General features: G+C 40.4%; 1 protein-coding gene across 5 annotated transcripts; it reads right to left on the reverse strand.

The window, feature by feature from the left end:
* Positions 1 to 7209: 7209 nt before the first annotated feature.
* LOC103702274 (uncharacterized) lies at positions 7210 to 21084 on the reverse strand. 5 transcript variants are annotated; one of them, XM_088707495.1, is made up of 14 exons: positions 20697 to 20881; positions 20390 to 20618; positions 19174 to 20314; positions 19042 to 19081; positions 18037 to 18089; positions 16684 to 16729; positions 15283 to 15375; positions 11946 to 12068; positions 11804 to 11855; positions 11654 to 11729; positions 8656 to 8722; positions 8213 to 8263; positions 7904 to 7996; positions 7535 to 7822 (listed from the first exon to the last, which is right to left on the reverse strand). In XM_088707495.1, the coding sequence occupies exons 3-14, from the start codon at positions 20247 to 20249 to the stop codon at positions 7718 to 7720; spliced, it is 1875 nt and encodes a 624-aa protein (XP_088563621.1). In that variant the 5' UTR covers positions 20250 to 20314; positions 20390 to 20618; positions 20697 to 20881; the 3' UTR covers positions 7535 to 7717. The 5 variants fall into 5 exon arrangements, 4 of the variants coding, with proteins under 4 accessions (XP_088563621.1, XP_008782834.3, XP_088563623.1 ...); XR_603280.5 differs by adding an exon at positions 7210 to 7533 and having other exon boundaries at positions 7640 to 7822; positions 19174 to 21084; XM_008784612.5 differs by having other exon boundaries at positions 20390 to 21062.
* Positions 21085 to 23460: the final 2376 nt, after the last annotated feature.

The raw sequence follows: 23460 nt of genomic DNA on the forward strand, positions 1-23460 counted from the left end.
CACCACACAGTACCCACGGAGCAGCGTCGGGTCGTGATATTATCATGATTACTTGTTGGGAGCAGTTGTGGAAAACATCAACTGTCCCCACACCCCGCCTCCACAGAACCAAGATGCCTCCCGACAACCCCTGAGAGTCAACTGCATAGGTCTCCCAATCCCTCTCCATGCGTCGTCTCAACCGGCTAAGTCCGTCGCCAGATAATCGGGTCTCGCATAGGAAACAGATCTCCGGACTATGGACCTGGACTAGTCGTTTGAAAGTAGACATGAAGGACGGCTTGGCCGCCCCCCTACAATTCCAAGCAAGTATCATCATGGATCACAGTCCACATAGTCAGCCTCAGACCCATCCTCTCCCAAGGTCGCAGAACCACCCTCAGGCTCGGCGCCCCGGCAGTCTCGCCCCTCCTCGCCACTAACTACGGGTATGACCCCCATAACAGCTGCCCTAACACGCTGCACGGCAGTGGAATGGTCCATGCCCCCTCCTAGTGGCGGTGCCTCAACCATGCTCCCCGCCGCATGTGGGATGGGGTGGTCCCCCACCACGCACCTGCCTGGGTCAGCGTCCTCCAGCACCCCCGCAGCCGGTGTGCCAAAGCGAAAGACTCCATCCGGGCCCCCCCCCGGGCCCACGACCTCGCCCCACAGTCGCAGCTCACTCGGAGCGCCCACCATGGGGTGGTCCTGGCCGTCGGCCTGTGGGCTGAACTGGAAAGGCCCCGCTAGTGCCACAGGTCCCCCAGCCAGGGTCAACTCGTCCTGGGCTAAGGAAACCGGGGCACACAAGTCCCCTGAACCCAAGGCTGGCTGGGCGGAGTCCAGAGGACCCCCACCCGCCAGACCCTGAGCAGCCCGGGCCTCCGGGCCAGCCCCAGAGGCCGGAACCATCAGGGCCAGCGGGCCCATGTCGGATTGGGCCTGCAGTTCCACAGGGCTCGCGCCCTGCTCACTGGGGAAGCTCCCCGCGGCTGGCGCGCCCTCGGCATTGGGCGCGCCCGCGACAACGGGCGCGGCCCCCGTGCGGGGCGCGCCAGCAGCCCTCGGCGCGCCACCGGCGCCTGGCGCGTCGTCAGGAGACGGCGCGCCGATGGCGCCGGGCGCGCCGATGAGGCGGGCCGGCCCACGGCCACGGCGCCCAGCCCGCTGGGCCCGTGCGCGTTGGGCCTGCCCATGGGCTTGGTTAGGCAGACCTGGGCCCCCTTGTGGGCCGCGGCCCGCTGGAGGCCTCGGCCGTTTTTGGGCTTGGGCCCGTACCACATCCATCCCACCAGGCCCAGGCTCAGCCCGTGGGAGAACCGGGTCGACCGAGGCGATCTGGTCGACCCGCCAGCTCGGCCCCGGGTCCTCCGGTTCGACCGAATCGAAGTCCAGGTCGTCTCCCAAATCGACCCAGACGCTGCCAGTTGTTCCATCTGCTTTTGATTATTCATTCTACTTGCACAATATTGTCCGCTGCATTGTGTTTCTCGTTTTCCCAATAGGAATATACCTTAGAATATATAGTACAAGTCACGCCAACGTCATATCAGCCTTGTTCCTGCTTTGTATACTTGGATCAGTACTTGCTTCACTTTGAAGTCACGCTTCGTGCTTCTGCGGCCTGGTGACTATTGCTTAGGGTGGCCTATCCAAACCTGGCTCAGTTCTTGGCCCATGGGTGAAGCTACTTGAGCCTCGTCGGGTTTCCTCTCCCAATACTCCTTTATTAGAGGAAAAAAGAACACGAAAAACATCGGATGCATTAACCCATGCCACAATTCCCAAACTCTTGGTGCTTGCGTTAACCCAGCCGCCTTCGAACGTAGTTCCTGCATTCCATCCTATCAACTCATTGGAAGACATCTTCGGACCACGATCACTTCTACTTTGTGATTATTAATTAATCCATCCGAAATGATAAGCCTGAGTACTAATCTGGTATGTTTGACCAGGTTTGATTATGACTGATCTTGAAACATCATTAAAGAAGATTGTAGTGGTGGACAAGGCGCCGTGACCACCAATAGAGATAGTGGGATTACACAGCTAAGATAATGAGAGCATGGCAGCCCGTGGAGGTGGATCACACTAAAAGAAACCAGGATAAGAGCATGGTGTCATTGATGGGGCTTGAGGGAGGAGGGAGAGGGAGAGGGAGAGTGAGAGAGAGAGAGAGAGAGCCATCCACATGCACGCGGAGGGATGAAGTGCAGTGCAAGCTATGCCACCAATTCCATTCCGACTTAACACCTCCACATTTCCCGGTCTCTCCCTGTTGCCAAGCTCTCCCCATGATTACCACCACAACCACTGCCACCACTGTGCTGGTATAAAAGAAAGAGATGGGGAGTGTTCGTGGCTCCAAGGAAGTATTACGAGCTAATTAAATGAAGAAGTAATAGATTGGATTAGGAGAGGACTGAGAGAGGGGCAATGGAGTTCTCTCAGAGGACCCCTTGGTGGGGTTTTGTCTTTGCTGCAGCTGCTGCCTCCCTTCTGGTGGTCTGTGCTGCTGCGGCCCGTGTCGAAGAGAAATCATCATTCGATCATAACAATAACACAGTTACTACCACCATCGGAAGCAGCAGCCTTGACATGGGAATTGGAGCTCAATCAAACAGTGAAGTGGATCCGAGGTTTGGTCGTAACAAACGTGTTGGTGGTAATGGTGGTGGTGGCGGTGGCGGCGGAAAAAATGGGGGTGGAGGTGGTGGTGGAGGTGGTGGGGGTTATGGATGGGGATGGGGCAGCGGGAGTGGTGGTGGTGGTGAAGGCGGCGGTGGCAATGGTGGCGGTGGTGGTGGCGGCGGTAATAATAATGGTGGTGGAGGTGGTGGTGGTGGTGGTCGTAGGGGTGGAAGCGGCCATGGTGGCAACAGAGGTGGTGGTGGTGGTAGTGGGAGAGGTGGAGGTAATGGTAGTGGTGGTGGCGGCAAAGGCCAAGGCAATGGTGATGGCGGTGGCGGTGGCGGTGGCGGCAGTGGTAAAGGTAGTGGTAGTGGAAGAGGCCATGGTGGCAGTGGTGATAGTAGCAGCAAAAGCAATGGTGGTGGCCATGGTAATGGTAATGATAAAGGAGGAGGAGATAGCAGCAGTAGCGGCAATGATGGTGGTACTGGTAAAAGAGGTGGCAGTAATCATGGTAGTGGCAATGCTGGTGGGGGTGGTAGTGGTGGCAAAAGTGGTAATAAAAAAAGGATTGGCGGTGGTAGTGGTGGGGGTGGTGGAAACGGTGGTAGTGGTCGTGGCTACGGCGGTCGTCAAAGAGGTACGGGAGGTCGCAATGGAATCAACAGAAAAACAAGGAGTGGTGGTCGAATTCGCGCAAATGGACAATTTTGAAATCACTTGCATGGCCAATGGAGCCTGGTTGATGTCGAGGGTAAGTAAAACCATATGGAATAACAGCAGTAAAATGCTATGTTTTGTGGTGTGGAATTATGTTGTCTTCCTGGGTGTTAGAAGGTAGATATTTGGTTTTGTGGGTTTGGTTTGGAGAGTAGTGTTGTGCTCGTGATTTCACATATTATATAGTCGTGGCTTCAAATTTCCAATGGATTGGCTACGAAGATTGTAGCTGGAAAAAGCAATTGTCTTTCTGCCAATTAATTGTAGCTGGAAAATTTATAATAAAAGTGATTTTCAAAGAAGGATCTGGTAATGAAAAGAATTACTCGTTGCACTTCATTAATTAACCATTTATTGTTAATAAGGATAACCCATCAAGCAATTAGATGGGACCGATACCCTAGACTGCTAATTAAGATCGAGCTCCCGGATCTCCCAAGTTGGTAATCCACTCAGCAGCTATGTGGTCTAAAAGCTTTGAAAGATCATGAGGATCCAACTAATGAACCATAACGTTCTGGATGCTAGAGAGAACGCTTCTAGACTCACGATTTGACAATAACGAGAAAGAAAATAAAAAAAAACGTATGAACTTTAACTGAAGGATGTCTATATAATATCAGCTGGCTTGCGACAATTGGCCAGAATGCCAAGTTCTGAAGTATTCAAACGGTAAGTTCTTGTCCATTGCTCAAGAGGTGATAATTACAAGGCTACTGAAAACAGTGAGCAAAAACTAGCCATCGATGAACTTAATTAACAAAGATATATAACAGGAATTCGGATATAGGACAAGCTAAATTCTTACAGGTTGTGAACATACCTGACCCACTCTCCCAAGCCCTCGGCTCACTACCGCCACCCTCACTCCGCTTGCAAAGAAAAATGACGTGGAATTGTGGTGGAACCAAGAAGGGTAGCCTTCTCCCTCACTTTGTATCTGTTCTGTAAGATTTTCCAGCAACGGAGGCCATCCCTCCTTATCCTAGAGGCTTGCACTGGAGTTCCGCTACGGAGGCCATCCCCCCTCTTTAAATACGGGCCAAGGAACACTCCCCCTTTTAAATGGCACAGACCTAGTCTCCTCCATCAACTTCATACCATCCCGACCCTGCCATGCCAGACCTAGTCTTCTACATTCCTGGAAGCTCTTGATGGTTCACATTAAGCTGCTCTACTGATCCCATGCATCACCAATGCCCACAAAGAATTGCCATTCCACGATGTAGTTTCTAAGTCCACCTGCTGCATCCTTAGACTTGTTTAGCATTAGAAATGCCCGTTAGGCCTTCCGATTTAGGGTCTCTGGACTCCAAATGCAGAGGAGAGGTGAAGGAGGCTCTCTAAACTAGACGCAGCAACCAACATTGTACTTTACGGACATCTCTTCACAAAAGACCAGGGGATTAGACTCCTGACAAACGATTGACCCAAATGCGAGCTGGGAAGGGAGCTTCCTCCTAAGGGCATAGAAACCTTCTATATTATATGCCAGTATATATCCATATTACTTTCTATATTATATTTCAAAAACAGTTATAAAAAAAAAAAGAAGGTACTCATTTTATATGGTAAGATGTATCAAACATGAAAACTTAGTTTGTGCATAACTCTCTATCCACCATACGAACACCAGTATTGATAATAACGATATTAATATACGCAACCATCATTAAAATTTTACTATTTCTATTACATCTATATATATATATATAAATGGAAGATCAGCTTGTATAGAGCTTTATGTATGTCACGTAAACACCACCGCGTTAATATGCTCAATCATCACTAAAATTTAATGTTTAGTACGTAACAAATATTAATGAAATCAGTATTAATGTATTCGACTATTATTTAAGCTCATAGCCTAATATGTAACAAATTTGATTATTGAAATGTTCTATTTATTACAATTTATTACATTGTCATTTCAAGAATAGCTGAAAAAGGAGAAAAAAAATGTATCTAACAAGACTAGTATAATACTAGTATTAGTGACAATAATTTCTCTACAAAAACTTGACTTGTATAAAGCTCTCTCCATACAGACATCGACATTAGTGATTTCTAGTTGGCCACCATTAAAGTTAATTACTTAAAATATAACAAAAAATCAACTACTAAAGATTTCTATTTATTATAATTTATACATTGCTAGATTACATTTCAAGAACAATCTGAAAAAGGTAAAAAAAGACCATACCCGGCACATCACAAGAGATAAATGCTAGTTAGTCAAGAAAATGGATTCAAAAGAAATTGATCATTGTCAAAATAGATGCATTCTTCGAATTCAACCGCTGGAGTACTCACTCTAAACAGGAAAAGAAACAAGAATTAGTCAAGAAAATGGATTTAGAAGAAAGTGATCATTAATATTACACAGGCACATTATTCCAATTTGACCACTTGATAAAGACTTTAAACAGGGAAGAAATAAGACAGCATACTCTTATCAAAAACATTTATCAGCAAACATAACTGCATAACTCTGCTGAGTTTTTTATTTTTTTTGGTGCCGGGTTGCAACAACTGCTGAATACAGAATCATAAAAACACCCCAAAGAACGTGATTTTTTATCTAGTATTTATACCTATGCAAATTAGCATCATCAAGCTCCTGTGCAGAGGCACAAAAAAAATAAAGCAATTTACATCCTTTTTCATCTCTGGTCCAAGTGAAGCCGAACCCGCGTCATAAATAGAGCTTATCATAATTTAGTCAGGCTTCGGGGCCGGGCGCTCCAGTCATAAGCCATGTACAGTTAAATAGCACAAAAAAATCGTAGCCCAACGAACAAGAGAAGCCTGGGTGGTCAAACCTAGAACGGTAAAACATGTTTACCAAGAAACAAACCATTTTGAGTTTGAAGCGACACCTAGGTCGCACCTTTCAGCAAAGACAGCTCAAAGGGAATTATAAGCGTTTGCAGCCCTTTACCTCTCAAGCAGTATGTCATTCAAGGACACACTGCTAGCTTTATCAGCTTTGATCCAGCCTATTTGGAAGCAACACAATTCCTTCAACCCAACATCCTTGGCTTGCAATGCAGAAATACCATCCGAAGACTTAAAAATACATAAAGAACTTGCAGCACGGTCATGCAAGACTCTTTCCTTGCTCCACAATCAAACTGTTCAAATCCGATAAACCTCCAATTTGATGTTGATAATATTCTCAAAACTTGCCTCAAATTAAGGTTGTGAATCCTACTGTTATGACACTATCATCTGATCAAGCAAATATTAATCATACACCATCTACCATGATATGCCCTATTAATCCAAACCGAATGATATAGAACGTACCATACTGTACTAGTTTAACACCGATATACAGTACGGATGGTAATATCAACACTCAATATGCTAAAAAAACTCCATACCATACCGCCACCATGCTAATGTAACTCCGGTACGAAGTCAGGTATCGAGACGGCAAACCTTGCCATCTACCATTATATTGAACTCCCATTCAACAGCCCCCAAGTCATGACAAGTCCAAAACTGCCTGTATTAGCACTGCTGTTTAGTTAGAATAAATTTTCTGGACCTACAGCTACCGCATTCCAACACAAAAATTAGCCAATGGAGTTGCATACACTTGGGTCCCCTCCACTTCCATACTTTGAGCTGTTTTCTTTCTTTTCCCCTTCCTGCTCTAAAGCAAAGGGGCGAGCGCCACCACAATTTTTCAAACCAACGCCGCCACAGACCACAATAGACAGCCCTGTATTTGGAAACCAGTCCCGTGAGCTGTTAATTCTTCAGCCATCTACAAATCTCCCACTCTTAGGTAACAAACCAGAATACTTACACATCAGAATGAACATAAGATCACATTTACTAGCTTATCCAGAACAGAAAATCAGGTTATGATCAGGAACTGTTTCATTTGAATGCTCACCCAATGTAGCAGCAACATGCAATAACCAAATGACAACAAACTAGAATCTGGCTACATTTTTCAGTAGATGACTACATGAAGGCTCTCTCAGGTCAAAGGCAGGTACATACATATTTTTTCACCCTAATATTTTTTCACCCTAACATAGTTGCACTAGCAAGTTTCAGCTCAAAGATAAGGTTCATGAGTGAGAATCCACCACACTGTTGGATCAAACAAATTAGTACGTTCAAATTTGTGCATGAACTCAAAAACTATAAAAATCATCTCAGCAACACGACAAGTTCAAAGGCCTGGGAAAAGAAAAATTAGAAGTATTGAGAAAAAGGTACCAAGTTAACATGTTGCTAGTACAAAAATTATTTCTAACTAGGTTTCGCACAAGTCAGAAGGCAAAACCTGCAGAACATCCTCATATGTTTCTTTCTATTTCTTCATTATATTAGACAGTGGACTTTCAAAGCAAGACCAAGAGTGCTATCGATCTGACTGATCAAATGGTGCACGTACAAACAGCTGGCCATGAAGGGTGACCACTGCTGAAGTCTGATGTGGATCAATTCGAGAAGGCAAAGTAATGACCTGCAAAAGATGTTCATTTCATTGACCAAAATTTGGCGAAAGTTATGGTCTAGATTGCCTGGAAACTATAAATATACCAACCTTTTTAAAGGGCGTGACACCCCAAGGATTATCAGGCTGCTCTGGTTCTCCGGATATGATTAAACGGCCAGCAGGATCTGATTGAACTTGTACCTGAGTTCATCCAAGATTGAGTTATGTCAAGAATTATAAGATCTGCTTCCAAGAGATTCAAGCAACATATTCACAAATTTTTGTTCATACAAACCACTGTGGTTGTCAGTGTCCATGTCATGACACTTTGGCGAGATAGAACCTTTTTTCCAACCACAACAGCAATGCTAAAAAAAACAACTTAAAAAGTAACAGAGAACAGTATTCATCCTTTACCTCTTCACGCAGAAGCCCAGGAACTAAAGCATAGACTTCAAAGCAATCTTTCTACACAACAACATATAGCTGCTTTAGGTAAATAAAAGTTAATTGAAATCAAAAGTGCTGAGCATGCTCTTATTGTTAATTAGTAATTACATATGGATTGCAGAAGAATATGATCCATCCTGCAGTTCATGCAAAAGAGTAAATATATATGGAGATCAGAAAGAAATCAGAGTCCCTCTTTCAAGGTTCGCCGTACCGGTACCGAACCCCGTACCGGTGCCGCGCTAGTATAGGTGTACCGAGTGTCGGTACGGTACGGTATGCGGTACATCAGGCGTACCGACATTGGTGTACCGATACCGGTACTCATCGGTACGGATACGGTACGCTCGGAACCGGCCGGTACCGACCGGTACAGCGAACCTTGCCCTCTTTATATAAGCTAAACTTACAGTTTGCCGCACGTTTATTTTCACCCAATCAGCAGGAGCCCCAACATCAACGACTGTTGTATCCCCTCTGCCAACAGAAAGCCCAAACTTATTATGCTTTCTGAACCCAGCATCAATAGGTAAGGCAAGAGATTTCCAAATAACGGTATAATAACTAACATATTTTTAAAAACTATAAAAGCATTGATGAAAAAAGCATGACAAACATGTTGTCCACAACCCAGTTGAGGATAAGACAAATCTATGAATGCATTCTCCTCTCAACTATCAAAGAATTCAACCCTACGAACCCCAGCACAAGCTAAGTCTTTAGACAGCCTTTTTTATCAACATAAGTAATTATGATATTTATTAAAATAGAAAAATGGGATTAGTTTAAACTTTAAAGAGAAAAATGACAAAGACGACATAAAGATAGAAATAAATGAATCAAGAAGACTTTGTCTTTGCTCCTAGATCAAGAACAATTTTGTCAGTCCTCACCCTCCCTAGCAATATTATCTGCTGCTTATATGCAGCCTTATGGAGAACAAAGAAGATATTAACAACACCATCAACATCTCGAGTAAGCAATATCCAAGGCAAACCACTGCCAAGGAAGCATTACAGGTATACAGATATGCCAATATATCAAACCTTGAAAAAGCAGGACATGATACAGCTAGGATAGTCAATAAATAAATATATGTGTCTATTTATATATTCATACATGTGTATACACAAGTATCTATACATATGTATGTATGTAAAAAAATAAGAAGAAACATCTATAAAGCATAGTAAGCCATTATACAATAATATCAACTTTTATAAGTTTATCATTTAATCAACATTCAAATTCTAACCTCAATCCAAACTTCATATTTAAATATTAACATTACATGCTACAAACTGATCATTCATCATTAAAAAGTTAGCATCAAAAAAGAAAAGAAAAGAAAAACATCCTCTCCCTCATTTTCAGAGGTATTGAGAAGTATATTGAGTGTATCCAAGAAGTATCCAAAGTATCTTTTTTTCCAATTTTGAATAAGAGGATTCTGCACTCAAGTATCGCCATCGGACACGTATTTGAGAAATATCCAATGAGTATTAGTACCCAATATGTATCGCATGTGATTTGAATATCATTCCTAGTCCTCTGCATTCAGCCTATAAAAAGTCATAGACTACCATCTCATTTTAGAGTTGTTCATGCACTTCATTCTTCATTTAACATCTTTAAACTTGACCGGCAGTGGAGGATATGAGCAACTCCATGCCACTATCATCCCTTAACAACAAAAGGCCTGTTTGGATTTTCCTACAGGATTGAGCTGGAAATCCTGTAAGATTCATGGACTAGGTCAGTACAACCAGCAGGATCACAGGTTACAGGCTGTATTAGGTCTATATTCATAAAATACCCAGGAATAATGTTGGAGTGGGATGGCCTGAACTCTATAGGAAGAGAAAAAAAAGACCTCAGCAGTTCTTCTTTTCCTCCCCGGGAAAAAGGTCTAGTTAACATGGGCTGGGCCAGGCCTTATATTTTGTAGGCCTAGAAATCTGGTTTCCAACCCTGAGAATCCAATAAGATTATCCAAACAGGTCCTTAGTGTTTTCATCTACCCATGTACAGAGTAACTACCAACATTCAAACTTGACAGTCTTAACAAAAGATTATGATGAAGAGTTTAGGAAGACTTTTAGTAGTCACAGCTTGTGAATGAACTGTAATAGCCAGCAACATTGTAAAACTTCATATCCTTGGAAAAGCATAGCATCAACTAAGTAATGACCTTCATAACTCCAAAGTTTCCATCAACCACGAGGGCCTGTTTAGGAAGTTCCCACCAGATACGGCGGGATTGGCCAAGAAGAGAGCAGGGTAGGGGAGACAGAGTCTTTTTTTTCCTGCTCTCTCACTCTCCCACCCCTTCCCTCCCTCTCTTCCCCTCCCTGCTCTCTTCCTAGCCCTCTCGTAGATCCAGAAGGAACTTCACACACAGGCTCTGATTGTTATTGGAAGGAGAAAAAAACCTCCAGTTTTTCCTGTCTCTGCTAGACAATTGAACTTGAGATCCTATTGCATTCTAATTCCCAAGAAATTCTCAATGTCACTCTGAAAAATAAAGGATTGTATTCACCAAGGCAAAAATGATTTGGCATCCAGTTTAAGACCTGATTGAATGCATAAATAAAGCCAAGTGCAAATGTCAGACCTGTTAACTTTGCATCCGGTCTGGAAGCGAAAAAACAAGAGCTTAGAACTAAAGAGGCACCAATGTCCAGATGCCATCCGATTGGAAGGAAAACAAGACCCAACCTAATCTAGCACAAATACAGAAAGCCCAACCAAAAATCTAACTATTACTCAGAAGCTAGAGTCAGACTCATGGCTCACCCAAACACATCTCCACCCATACGAAACCTTGAATAAGTAGAGAGAAATGTGTTATATAAGAAAGGTTCCATTTTCCCATGCTAGGTCACAATCTTAAAAATTCGAGAAGAATGCCAAAATAAAAAGACTAAGAACCTCATACTTAGACTCATGCTAAGGCAATGATATTGACATGGACAAATCTAGCTTGTAACTGCTCTTCCCTGCTGTAAATACATGACTTGAGTTACAAGGGTATCAACTAATATAAAGAGAATATATATTAAACTAATACACGGTTCAGACTTCAGATACATTACAAAAGGGTAACCAGATCAAGGATTTAAGAATATTAACCTTAAAAAAATATGAGGTAGTAAATTTTTAACTACACTAGCAAACAATTTATGGTGCCCTAAGTTATGACAACATTCTGAATATATTCGGGTAGAAAACATAGAGGTGCCTTCACTAAGTCTGAAACAAAAATATTGTATCTAGCTCTAACTGGCACAGCCTCAAATTTACTTGTCTACTGAGAACTATCAGATCTTTAATTATAAAAGGCAGCACAAGTAGTTCATCAAGTAAGAGGGAAGAAAAAACCAAAGCGCGGATACAAAGGAACTTAACTGTGTCTGAATATCTTTTGTACGTCCAACTTTAGCTTCAGGCTCCAGGTTTGATGGTTTTTTCCTCTTGTGTGCCCCTAAACAAATTGTTAGCAATACGTATACAAAGAAGCTAGTGATATCAAGAAGTAGAACTTTTGAGAAGCCATACCGTTGCTTTTAAGATGTTTATCCCGCTTCAGAAGAGAAATTGAACTCTTATCCTACACACAAACAAAACGATTTAATATATAAACAAATAAAAAAGATCGTGGGCACAAATGCATTTGACAAATAAACGAATGTCTACACACCTTAATTATTGGGTCCCCCACCTCACCATGACCAAGCAGTCGCTGAGAGTGCCAGCCCTGCATAGCACGAGCTGCAGCATCCCTTCTGGCCCTACCTGAGCCCGATGCCTGATTTCCACCCCCCTGCAAAGACGACAAGAATCATGAAGCCAGATAAAATTCACCCATTTGTTAAAAATTTCCATTGAATTAATTTAATGTTAGTTTTTCCATTAGTATTGTTATTGTAAACTGGCTCAACTTCCTCAACACAATTGTGCCTATCCAACCAAATTTGTGATGCTAGTACCATGAGTACTTTAGATGAGTCAAAACTCATGGACTCATGGTTGTATGTTTTGAAATTGCTACCCAGCACTAGAGAAGAAACTTTGAAGTGTTAATTTGAAATGATCCTCCTAGAGTACCTTCAAGAATAATTTGTGTACATGCAAACAATGTTATGTAACCATGCCTGTGTGCCAATGTCAACAGAATATAGTAATGATCACTAGGCAGATCCTTATGCAAATATGGGCACAATGCAGTATTTTAAAACCATGCAATTCACAGGATTCTATTTGTATAAAAAAATTTTTACTGATGTTACCTTCATGAAGCAAATGTGGAGAGAAAATACCATTCGATCCAACCACACTATCTGCAACCTTAGCTAATGTGACTCTATTGACAAAGTGAACAAGATAAATGAAGAATACAACAAGGAAGCAGATGCATCGAATGGAAAAAGACACTTTCCAAAAGTCAAATGTTAGCACAGGAACAAAAGGTGTAATTCGGAGATCATATCTGTAAGGGATTATATTGTTAGGATAAGGTTTGGTGATTATAGAGGGATCATTCTGTAACTGGAACAGAATATATTTGTAATTTAGGTTGAACGGGCAGTATCCTTGCAATCAAAAAGGTTGAATTCATGACCAAGGGAGCATTCCTCAACACGAAACTGCAAAACTCTTCCACTGTGAGAGAGAGAGCAGAAATGGGAGCTTTGTTCAATTTTGCTATATAAAACTAATTAAAACGAGGCCGTTCCCTTTTTTATGACTTATAATCAACTAAGACCATTCCCACACAATTACACTCTACTTATGATACATCAGCTGATTTTAAAGTACATAGATGAAACGGTAGGCTCTTTGATATGTCTTTCTAGTAAATTATTTATGTGGTATCGCAAATATGTTAGATTAATTTGCAAGGAATACACTATGTAGATGGCAGCTTGATAAGTGAGCCCAACTTTGGAAATGCACAAGGATATCACAATCACAACATATCCTACAAACCACACCCTGAAAAGGGGTCATCATCTTTAATACACCATGCAGATTTTATGTGAGCTAACATCACTTTGGGAAGCAGGGGAAAGCACTTCAGTAAAAAGAAACTTCCTTCTCACCATTGACAACTAAAAGACTTCTGTAACCTGAGAACAAGTCCCAAACCTAAAGAAATCACGCTCAAAAAGCTTCTTTGACTAGGATAAGGCATATGGCTTTACAAGTTTATCTCATTAAGACTCAAGAACTAGACATTTTCCTAGGGTTGATAATAGTTTCATTTACATTACCTCTAACAAATGACCTTAGCATGAATGGCTCTTTATGACCACCATTGTGCCTTCACTTTGTAAATTGGAAAATTTGACAAAACGTTTTTCATTCAATACCCTTTGTTTGGCTTGCTCAACATATTGTCCTACATATGTTCTGCTCATTCTTTGTCCAGAATAAAAGAAGCTACTTACAGCCCAGATGGATGTTCAACTTCTTCAAAATTGAAGACAAGTTGAAAATGAGGATATTCTATCTTTGTTCCAACTGGTTCAGTTGGCTGCACTAAAAGACAGGCAGCAATGATACCATTATGCCTATGTCTAAGCATAATTTAGTCAAACAACTAGGACTAAGGTTCAACAACTCCACATATATATGTACCAAATGCGTACATGTTGTACCTAAATTACTTACATCAGAATGAATAAAATCTCCTACCTTGACGATATTTCTTATTTCAAAAGCACTAGGTACATCAGTCCTCGAGTAGTGGACTACAAGGAAAAAAGGCACCACAACGACTTAGAAATATTGTACTGTGCCCTCAAATAATTTAGCAAGGTTCTTAAAATACAGGGTTATTCACGTTATACCAAGTGGATCAAAAACTCTTATCAGAATGCTACTTGTATCTGGACATATGTCATGACAAAATGTGAGTACTTCAAAGTTCCATTGCTCATTATCTTGTAATGATTTGTTTGTCTGGAATTTACTTTTCTTCTTTGATTCAACTATGATACTTAAATTCTAAAGATTCAAATGATAGTTCAAGAACTAGATGCCTAGTTTCATTTTTAAGTAGGAGATACATGAAAGTCTAGTTAAATTGTAACAATCAGGTTGACAACCTTTAAGTTCAAGCCTAGGCAGAAAGACCTTCCATGCAGCTATTAACAATATAGAAAAAAAAACGAAAAAACAATAGAAAGCCATTCTGAATGTCCAAACAAGGCCACCAGGCAGTTTTGGAGAATCTTAAACATGGCCTTGATCTCATTTTCTGCCGAAATGATTCTTGCAGCAGACCATATCTTTCCTTTGATTGGATATACTAATATGTAAATGCTTGCTCAACCAGGTAACTGAACTTTTGGCCTGCTACTATTACAGTATCCCCATCCATATTAAGGGCTATGAGGCACAGCATATGCAGATTGGCATTCCATGGAATCAAAAAGGAAAAAAAGACAGTCTCAATGGCTAATACAATCATTTTCCTCACCCTTGCCAATTGCCATACTGCAACTACATGAGCAACTTGTGCTAGTAAAGATTCAGAAAAATTAATATAAGACAAATGAAGTCATCAATTTTACTTGGAGGCATGTATAATAAAGTGAAGCACATGAAATACAGCAACAATAAATGAACATGCTCAGACAGACTGCTTATAAAACCAAAAGAGATAGTTAAGCTATATACAACAAAAGTGGCTCTAAAAGTTGCTCTTAGGAAAGAGAACAATGGAAAATCAATTGAGATGACGAAATCTCAACAGCAACTATAAGAGATCCTGGTAAAATGAGGGGGTTGATTTGTTGAAATAAGAACAGAAAAAGAGAGAGAAGCCATGTTTCCCTGGATGAAAGCTAAAAAGTGAATAGTTTGATGCACCCAAAAGCCTAAGTTCTTCAAGAAAATTTGCTGAAGAATGATCGATAAAGCTGGCCTCACACTGATATAATGGCAATCATAAATAACAACAATAACAGTAGCACTTTGTATCCAAACAATGCAAAGGTGGACTCAAGCAATCCAAAAGGAAAGAAATTCACCTGGTTATCAATAACCATAGCCTCAGGAAGATCAGATATAGGTATTTGGAGCTCGCCAGTACGAATTTTATGTTTTTCATACTCAAGTAGAGCCTGTAGAATAAGGACAAAATAGATGTGAAAGGCAAAAACAAAATAAACCATAAGAGGGTAACCATCGGAACACTGTAGGATCATAAAAATGCAGAGCACAAGCTATAGTATACTTAACAAAGAGAAGAAGGATTAACATTTGTTATTGATAATCATTCAATACCATACGATTCATAATGATGGTAGAGTTAAACAGACATTAGGGGGCGAAATAACCGCCTGAACTGATAAACTATAAACTCAAATCCACAGGATAGATGACAGCATGCAGTAACATTATACAGTCCAGATGGTGATTAAAAAATAAAAATTAATATATAGCTTCTACTGATTTGACAGTTTAGCACCTATCTTAAAACTGAAATACAAGAATAAATTATATCACTCTTTCCTCATATATGGAAGTTTGGTGGTTTATCTTTCCTCTCCTGAAGCTAAAATAGGGAATATTCACCCATGAATGATAAAACACGAATGACCTTTGATGAGCCAAAGCCTCCAAAAGGCCCCTATTGCAATACTTTATGAAGATAAACATGAATGTCTAAATACAAGCCCCAATTATTCACAGTAACATCTTTTCTGCATAAGAAAATATAATAGTTTATAGCTACATTCACTAATCAGACAGCCTCTTAACCTCAAAAATATGAGAAAGAACCCCTTGAATTCAATATATTTGCAAGTTATACTGAAAATGTCAAGCGAAAAAACTTAAATACTTGGCATTGAAAAGATTCAAAATTGCTCAATATTATGACTAACTAAAAGAAGGCAAGCCTTAAGCTTGTTCTTTCAAGCAAAGCCCAAGCCAGCTGTATTTATAGCATCTTTGAGGTACAACCGAAGTGCAGATTACAGTTTGCATAGATATGAGTTCAGGGTGAATTATAGTTTTAAACATTTGGCAAAGCAGAGGGTGGGCTCTAAGTGTGACGTAGTCATTTATGGACAATCATGGATTCGGAACAGACATGGTCATCCAAGATCAGCCATATATTGTTATGGACAAACATGTTTTCAAATTCTTACTATACAAACAAAAGCTGTTTAGGTATTAAAAAAACATTTTGTACACCTAGTGTAACATAATATTGATGTTGAGTCATGATTAACGCATAATGAGAAACACTTCTAAACACTGTATGTTTCTCATTGAGTTATGGTGAATTCTGTTTTCTTCAAAATTCCAATTATTTAATTAAATTTTCCACGGATCACTTCATGCTCACAGTGCAGAAAGTAAAAACTTTGATCATATCTTGAATATCAAGGGTATTTCAACAAGCCTGCTGTCTAAGAAACTACCTTCTCATAGAAACCTCGAAATGACCAAGAGACTGTTGTACAGGTCCTGCATAAACAATGCCATCCAGGAGGTCAGTGGGCATGAAAACAGTTATAGCTAATGCTACTTCTTTGTTCAAGATTCTGAAATTTTGATTGTCCTGTAGAGGACTGGTTGAGATGAAAACAAACAACTGCAATGGGTGAGAGTGGCTGGATTTCTCAACTAGTGTAGAGCTATGTAACTAAAACAGAATTTTTAAAAGCAAACAATTTGTCCCCTTTTACCAAAAGTTAATTATTCAAGCGCAGGTCAATCCGGCCACTGTAGGATTTGAAAACAGAACTTTGCAGAAAGATAGACTTGTGATCATTACTAGAACAAGCAACCAAAGACTTAATTCTATCATCCTGTGCTTAGCATTCTATGGAAGCGATTATACCTTTCGTTGAGCCTTCATTTACATAGTTACTTATAGGTCAAGCAGCATTATAAAATATATGAACTTCTGATGCCCCTCCTTCTTGTTCCTCATTGCTGCACTTGTTTATCCCCTATTGAACATTTTTCCATTGATTAAATATCACACAAACTAGCAGTGTTTAGTATAAGTATCCTATTGGTGAATAGTTTTACATATTGCTTATGCCATACTTATTATGAACAACATTTTGTTTACGGTAATTTTTCATTTTTTGCCACTTGAATTATATTATATGAATGCTACAAAATTTCGAGTATCAAATACAGGCACAGTATTTTAGGACTGTTTCCAGATTGTAATTAGTTTTACATATTGCTCATGTCATATTTACTATGAACAACATTTTGTTTACCATAATTTTTGACATTTTTTGCCTCTTGATTTATATTATATGAATGCTACAAAATTTCAAGTATCCAACATAGGTACGGTATTTTAGGACTGTTTCCAGATTGTAATTATACTTGTAGGAGCAAGAAGAATATTTCACAAAAGGTACAAAAGTATAATGTCACTCTGCAATCTGCTCCTCCAGCCCGACATCTTAGCAAATAACAGCATGCTTGATCAGCAAACCCTAGAAGCAACCAGTCTGAATTTTGTCATTCCAATTGGCCTAAGAATTCTAATTTTATTGGTTTGACCAGTTAACAATAACTCGCAAACAGTTTAGAGGACTTTATATGTAGAAAAAGTATTTTAATCCTAACAGAATTTTTTTAAAAAAATGCAGTTGGGTCAGTTCAGCTGTTAATATGGTTTATATGATTCATATTCACTTGTGAATATTTAGGACATGAACATCTAAGTTGCATGCAAACAGATGCACACGTAAAAAAGAAACAAAAGACAAATTATAGAGAAACATACAAAATGAATAAAATCTTACTTTGGAGGTTTGAAGGACTCTCCCACTTGACGCCATAATTTGCAAGATGTCACCTAGAGATACAATTTGAAGAAAATGGCTTTAGCCAGAAATCGCATATAGGGACTAAGTGCATGGAGATAAATCAAATACTGAAATTTCTATAGCAAGTAACAGGCCATATATGTCCTATGACTGCCATTTACCTTCCCAAATTTTCATATTTGTTTGATAGTTCCTTTAAAATGTAGATACATGATCACATTTCCACAGGAAACAGATTTGAAAAGAACACAGAAAGGAAGTAGGATTGTGCTAAAGAAAGAGATGTGCAATGAATGCATGAGCAGTGGCTATAAATTGTGATTGTTCGTGGAAAGAACACTTCTAGAGGGTTAAAAAAAACCAGTAATTGCCATCCAGCTAGCAGGACAGGACACAGGCATATGCACTAATTTATGTGAGTAAACATCCAACTACGGATCGTACCAAATCCTCCTCAGCATTCCATATATTCCATCTACAAAATCATAGTGTTATTTGTGTATATCCAAACAAATATTCAGAAACTGGGAGTTCTTTCAAGACCAGGCAATTTACCTCTGCCAACATATAAATTTAAAATTCAAGAACTAATGGCTTAGCACCAATCAAAATAATAATTGGTTGCCAGTGCTCCACATGATCAATATGGAAAAAAAAAAGCACCAGCACCTAAAGCTCCCATCGATAAGAAAAAAGTTTTGAGGCAAAAGAAATCTCTTGTACACAGCCACCGATACCCCAGTTAACTCATATTCCACTCCAGAGGCATTTTACACAAATATCATTAACAGGCATACTCTTTGTGAGATAATATGCCAATGCTTCCAAAAAATTATCATAAAGATAACCCATGCACCACCCTACACAAATACCTCAATCTCAGATGGTGGATGATGATTGCTAAAAAACAAGTTATGCTATGCAGTATGCAGAAATTTTTTGTGGTAAAATGATATATAGAAGAAGCAGTAGCATGCTTACCCTGTCATAACCACCTAATTTTGTTACTGCTCTCCACAACCTGACCAAAGAAAAGTTCGAAGAAACTTATTTCAGTGAAAACTTGGGCAAAGTGATTAAAAGAAAGGTTGAAGATAATTATTGGAAACTTACTTGAGACAATTCAGCCCTTCCCCATAAAACTTAGGTGGCTTGAACTCCATGCTCCTCTCCCTAAAGAAATTCTCCAGCTCCTTCATGAAAGCAGCTTGTTCTTCCTCGCTCCCAGAATCATCACCATCCAAGAAATAGTCAAATGTAAAAGACTGATTAGAACTCTCGATGGGAGCTGGTTGTTCTCCCTCAGCCCTTTCCTGTTTCAAGGGGGTCTCAGTGCTGTAATTATCTTCTGAATGAGCTGCCTTCACATCTGATTCCAATGAGTTACTGCCATCCTCTAATGATGTGTTCACCATCTCACTCTCCATTTCATTCTTGACATCAAGAGCATCATTTCGTTCAGAATCATCCTCCATCCGATTCATAAAGAATGGAACTTCATCACTGGTCTTTTCAGAATTGTTCTCTCTCTGATTCAGAGAAACAGGATCTCCATCACCAGTTTTTTCAGAATCACTCTGTGTCTGATTCATAAAAGCATGAAGTTCGTCGCCAGTTTTTTCAGAACCACTCTCTGTCTGGTTCCTAAAAGCAGGAACTTCACCACCAGTTTTTTCAGAATCGCTCTCTGTCTGATTCATAAAAACGGTAATTTCATCGCGAGGTTTTTCAGAATCATTCTCCGTATGATTCATAGAAACAGGAACTTCATCCCCAAGTTTTTCAGAATCATTCTCTGTCTGATTCATAGAAACAGGAACTTCATCCCTAGGTTTTTCAGAATCATTCTCTGTCTGATTCATAGAAACAGGAACTTCATCCCCAGGTTTTTCAGTATCATCATCTGTCTGATTCCTAGAAATAGGAACTTCAGCACTATTTTGCACTTCTGATGGTATGGCAGTCTCTCTGATGTTCTGCTCAGCTGAGTCAGGTTCCAGAGGATTTGCTGAGAACCTAGAGTCGTTAATGAAATTAACCTCTGTTTGAAACTGAGAGTTTTGCTCATCTACAGGGTTTTGCAGCAGAGACTGAAGGTCCTCGTCTTCAACATCCGCACCTATGTGCTCGTTGCTAGGAAGTTCGGGCATATCTTGCACCGGATCATTGTGATCTTTCAGTTCGCTCATCTTGAACACTAGACTCTTCAACAGGTCGAACCAAGAAATTACGAACTTTATAAAAACTAATAAACCTGACAAGGGAAAAAGACAGGTCTTAATAGGCACGAAGAAATTTGATTCCCGTTCCTCACTGTAGATCACTATACCTGATCTTTCTTTCCACTCCTACAACCGGATTCGCCGCAAAAGCCTAAGTGAGAATCTCTAACTTGTTTGATGAAACATGGAAACGTTCAAAGATTTGGCCCAGAGGTGATACTAAATTTCAAACAGAACCTAATTTTTCCCTCTTCCAAACTACCCGCTTCCAAGACCGATAAAACCCTAAGAGATCTTCCCAGGGCACCAACTTCTTGAGATCGAAAGAAATGCCCCCTACAGGAATACAACCCTAACGTTTATTTCAAGGAAAAACCCTAGCTCCCAGAAAAGAAGAAGAGGAAAGAACTTAGCTTTCTCGAGAAGCCGTCCCTCGCGATGCTCTCAGCAGCCGCCTCGGCCCCGAAGAAAACTGGCTCTGATACTTCTTGAAGAAACGGAGCTCGGAGCGAGCTCCAATGGCGTTTAGGGTTTTGCTCCAACAAATAACCCCTTTTTTCCGTCAAGATAGAGAGAGACCCACAAAGACCAGAAGGAACAGATACAGATCCAGGCACTTCACGGCATTTAAAAGCCGCAAATTGTGAAGGTCCGGTTCGGTTACTCGCCACGATGAACCGGTCCGTTGAGGCTTTATCTGAGTCCCTACCAGGCTCATTCCGGCCGGGCTTTTCTACTCAGCGCAATGGGGATCGGAGAAGTGTGTTGCTGAAGCCGGACAGGCATTTCCTTCAACGCGAGTGACGATAACTGCGTACGCCAAGGCGGCTCGTGCAAGCGGGGCCGGGCGACGAGCTCTGACTCGCGAGGCCCCACGGTCAAGGATGGGACCCACAACCGGAGACTGTGAACGCATGAGATTTGTGGTTTCTTCGCCGTCCGATTAGCAGTACCAAGATCGCGGTTGCAGAATTTTAAACGTCAATCACATGCGCCCATTCGCATGATTGGCCCAGAGACGCACATATGATTGATTTAGTGTATATGATTGATCTATAGAAATGCACGCATATGATTGGTACGGTGCACCGTCGTAATCCTGTAACCCTAAAAACAGTTCCGAATTTTTGAGCCAAATAATTTTGGAATATCTTTTAATTTCAAAACTACATTTTTTATCATTTCTTAAATAATCCCGAGTTCGTGACCTGTCACCAGCCTCTCATTTTACGGGGAGTGTGAACCCATCACGAGCAACGGGGATTGAAGGTGACTGGATTAGTCATTGGTAGCTGAGAGGATCTAACAAATTGTGGCCGTCCAAACATTTATGGTAGAGATTCATTTTTCACATTCATAAATCATTGTTTATATGTTTCTCAAACAATCAAGAACATGTCAAGGGATGAAGACCTCAAGATGACTACCATATTTTTTTGATTAGATATAACAATATAGGGACAATTCAATTTGGCTAAGTATTGGGTAATGGGAGATATATTCAATTTTTGCATTCTTTTGGATGAAGTCTATTGTTTAGATGTTGTGTACATTAGGTAGTGATGCTTAAAAGTCATGAACAAATTTTTTATTTCATCAATACATTCTTGAATGTGTTGCAATTAATTCATATTTTTAACCTTCAAAACTTAATATTCGTGTTTATAGTCCTTCTAAAATTCTATAGGCCTTAGCTTTTAACATAAAACCTTGATTCATAAATAGTATCTATCAAAAGTTTGTGAACTGTGAAGAGAAACCAAAACACCAAGAAATCCTATGACATTAGTTTGCTTCACTCGCAAACCAAAGTCGCACATTTTATGAATCACTTATTACAGCTTCAACCCTGTACAGAAGAATATTCTTAAAATTTATCTATGTGCTTATTTTGATAAGAGAAAGGGGGTTGGACTTGTCATACCACAAGCTTATAGATGAAATATGTATGATCCTTCACTAGGAGGTCAGATGAGTAGAGTATGGATGGATACGTACTTGGTTGGTACTTAATTATTTAATCGGTATTTGCTCTTTATTAAAGAGGAGTTGAGGAGGAGGATGGTGCCAATCCTCGAGCACCCACTAAAGCGATTTCATGATAACTCGAACCCCAATCAAGATGATCTCATGATAAAGACCCCAGCCACCAAAGAAGAGGGGTAGTTGCCAATACTTGATTAGCCCTTCAAAGAGCACAAAAGATCATAAATGATACTTCAAACCTCAAGCATCCAAAGATTGGATGGTAAGCTTGACAAATTCTCTGAGTTGTGTTAGCTACTGCTAAATATCCCTTGATCCAAATTTTGTTGTATTAAAAGGATACTCAAAAGGAACTTGAATCCTCTACAAGCCTCTCATAATTCAATTACAAATACGCCAAGGTTAAAATAGCTATAACTCAGCCTTCATCCTCCTATGCTGTAGAATCGCCTCATGCATGCATAGGGATGGCAACAAGTTGAGTAGGCTATTATCTGTACCCACTCTATACTTGCCTCAGGACAAAATGAGGCTGGGTAGAGTTTTTGGGTGGAGTGGGGCTGATAGAGTTAGGTAGGGTAGCTTGGACGGATTGGGACTGGTAAAGCTATAAAAATTATTTTTTTATATATATTAATCTTTCTTTGTCTCAGGAGAGGATTTATGGAGGGTTATATATATCCATATTGGATTCTGGATAGATTTTACCATTACATGTACCTACCTCGGATCAATTGTGGGTCAGGTAAAACTTGCCCCATTAGAGTTGGGTTGGGTCAAGTATACGATTGGATAAGAGTAAATTGCTACTTCTATTCAACACTCATTATATTTAACAAACGATTGAATTTGACAACTTATGCTTCCTTATTCGATAAAAGTGAATGAAAAATACTAAAGTCGGTTAGAAGATGCCGTATATAAGTTTGCAAGAAAGATAAGAAATGAAAGTATGATGCAAGTTTAACACCTGCACAAGAACTATCACGCATCCGTCAATAAGACAAATTTCAAATTTTATATGTTAGCACATCGGTCATTCCATTGACTCTTAAATCCTTATCCACCCCTTCTCTCTTCAGCCACATGGTGATACCTCTACCACCTGCCCAAACCCCTAGGCCATTGTCAATGAATAACCCCGTTCGACGTACTCTCCCTTCTTCCAACCACCTCCACCATCAAATCCAAG

The sequence above is a fragment of the Phoenix dactylifera genome, chromosome 11 (assembly GCF_051530095.1).
Source record: "Phoenix dactylifera cultivar Ajwa chromosome 11, Ajwa_hap1_PhDact_Kaust_v1.1, whole genome shotgun sequence".
NCBI lineage: Eukaryota > Viridiplantae > Streptophyta > Magnoliopsida > Arecales > Arecaceae > Phoenix > Phoenix dactylifera.

Excerpts from the sequence above, each read along its gene's own strand:
- LOC103702274 (XM_008784612.5), bottom strand. The coding sequence starts at position 20,249 with ATGAGCGAACTGAAAGATCACAATGATCCGGTGCAAGATATGCCCGAA. Across the intron at positions 18,090-19,041 it reads AATTAGGTGGTTATGACAGG|GTGACATCTTGCAAATTATG; the intron begins GTAAGCATGCTA and ends TTGTATCTCTAG. Across the intron at positions 16,730-18,036 it reads GAGTCCTTCAAACCTCCAAA|GACCTGTACAACAGTCTCTT; the intron begins GTAAGATTTTAT and ends TTGTTTATGCAG.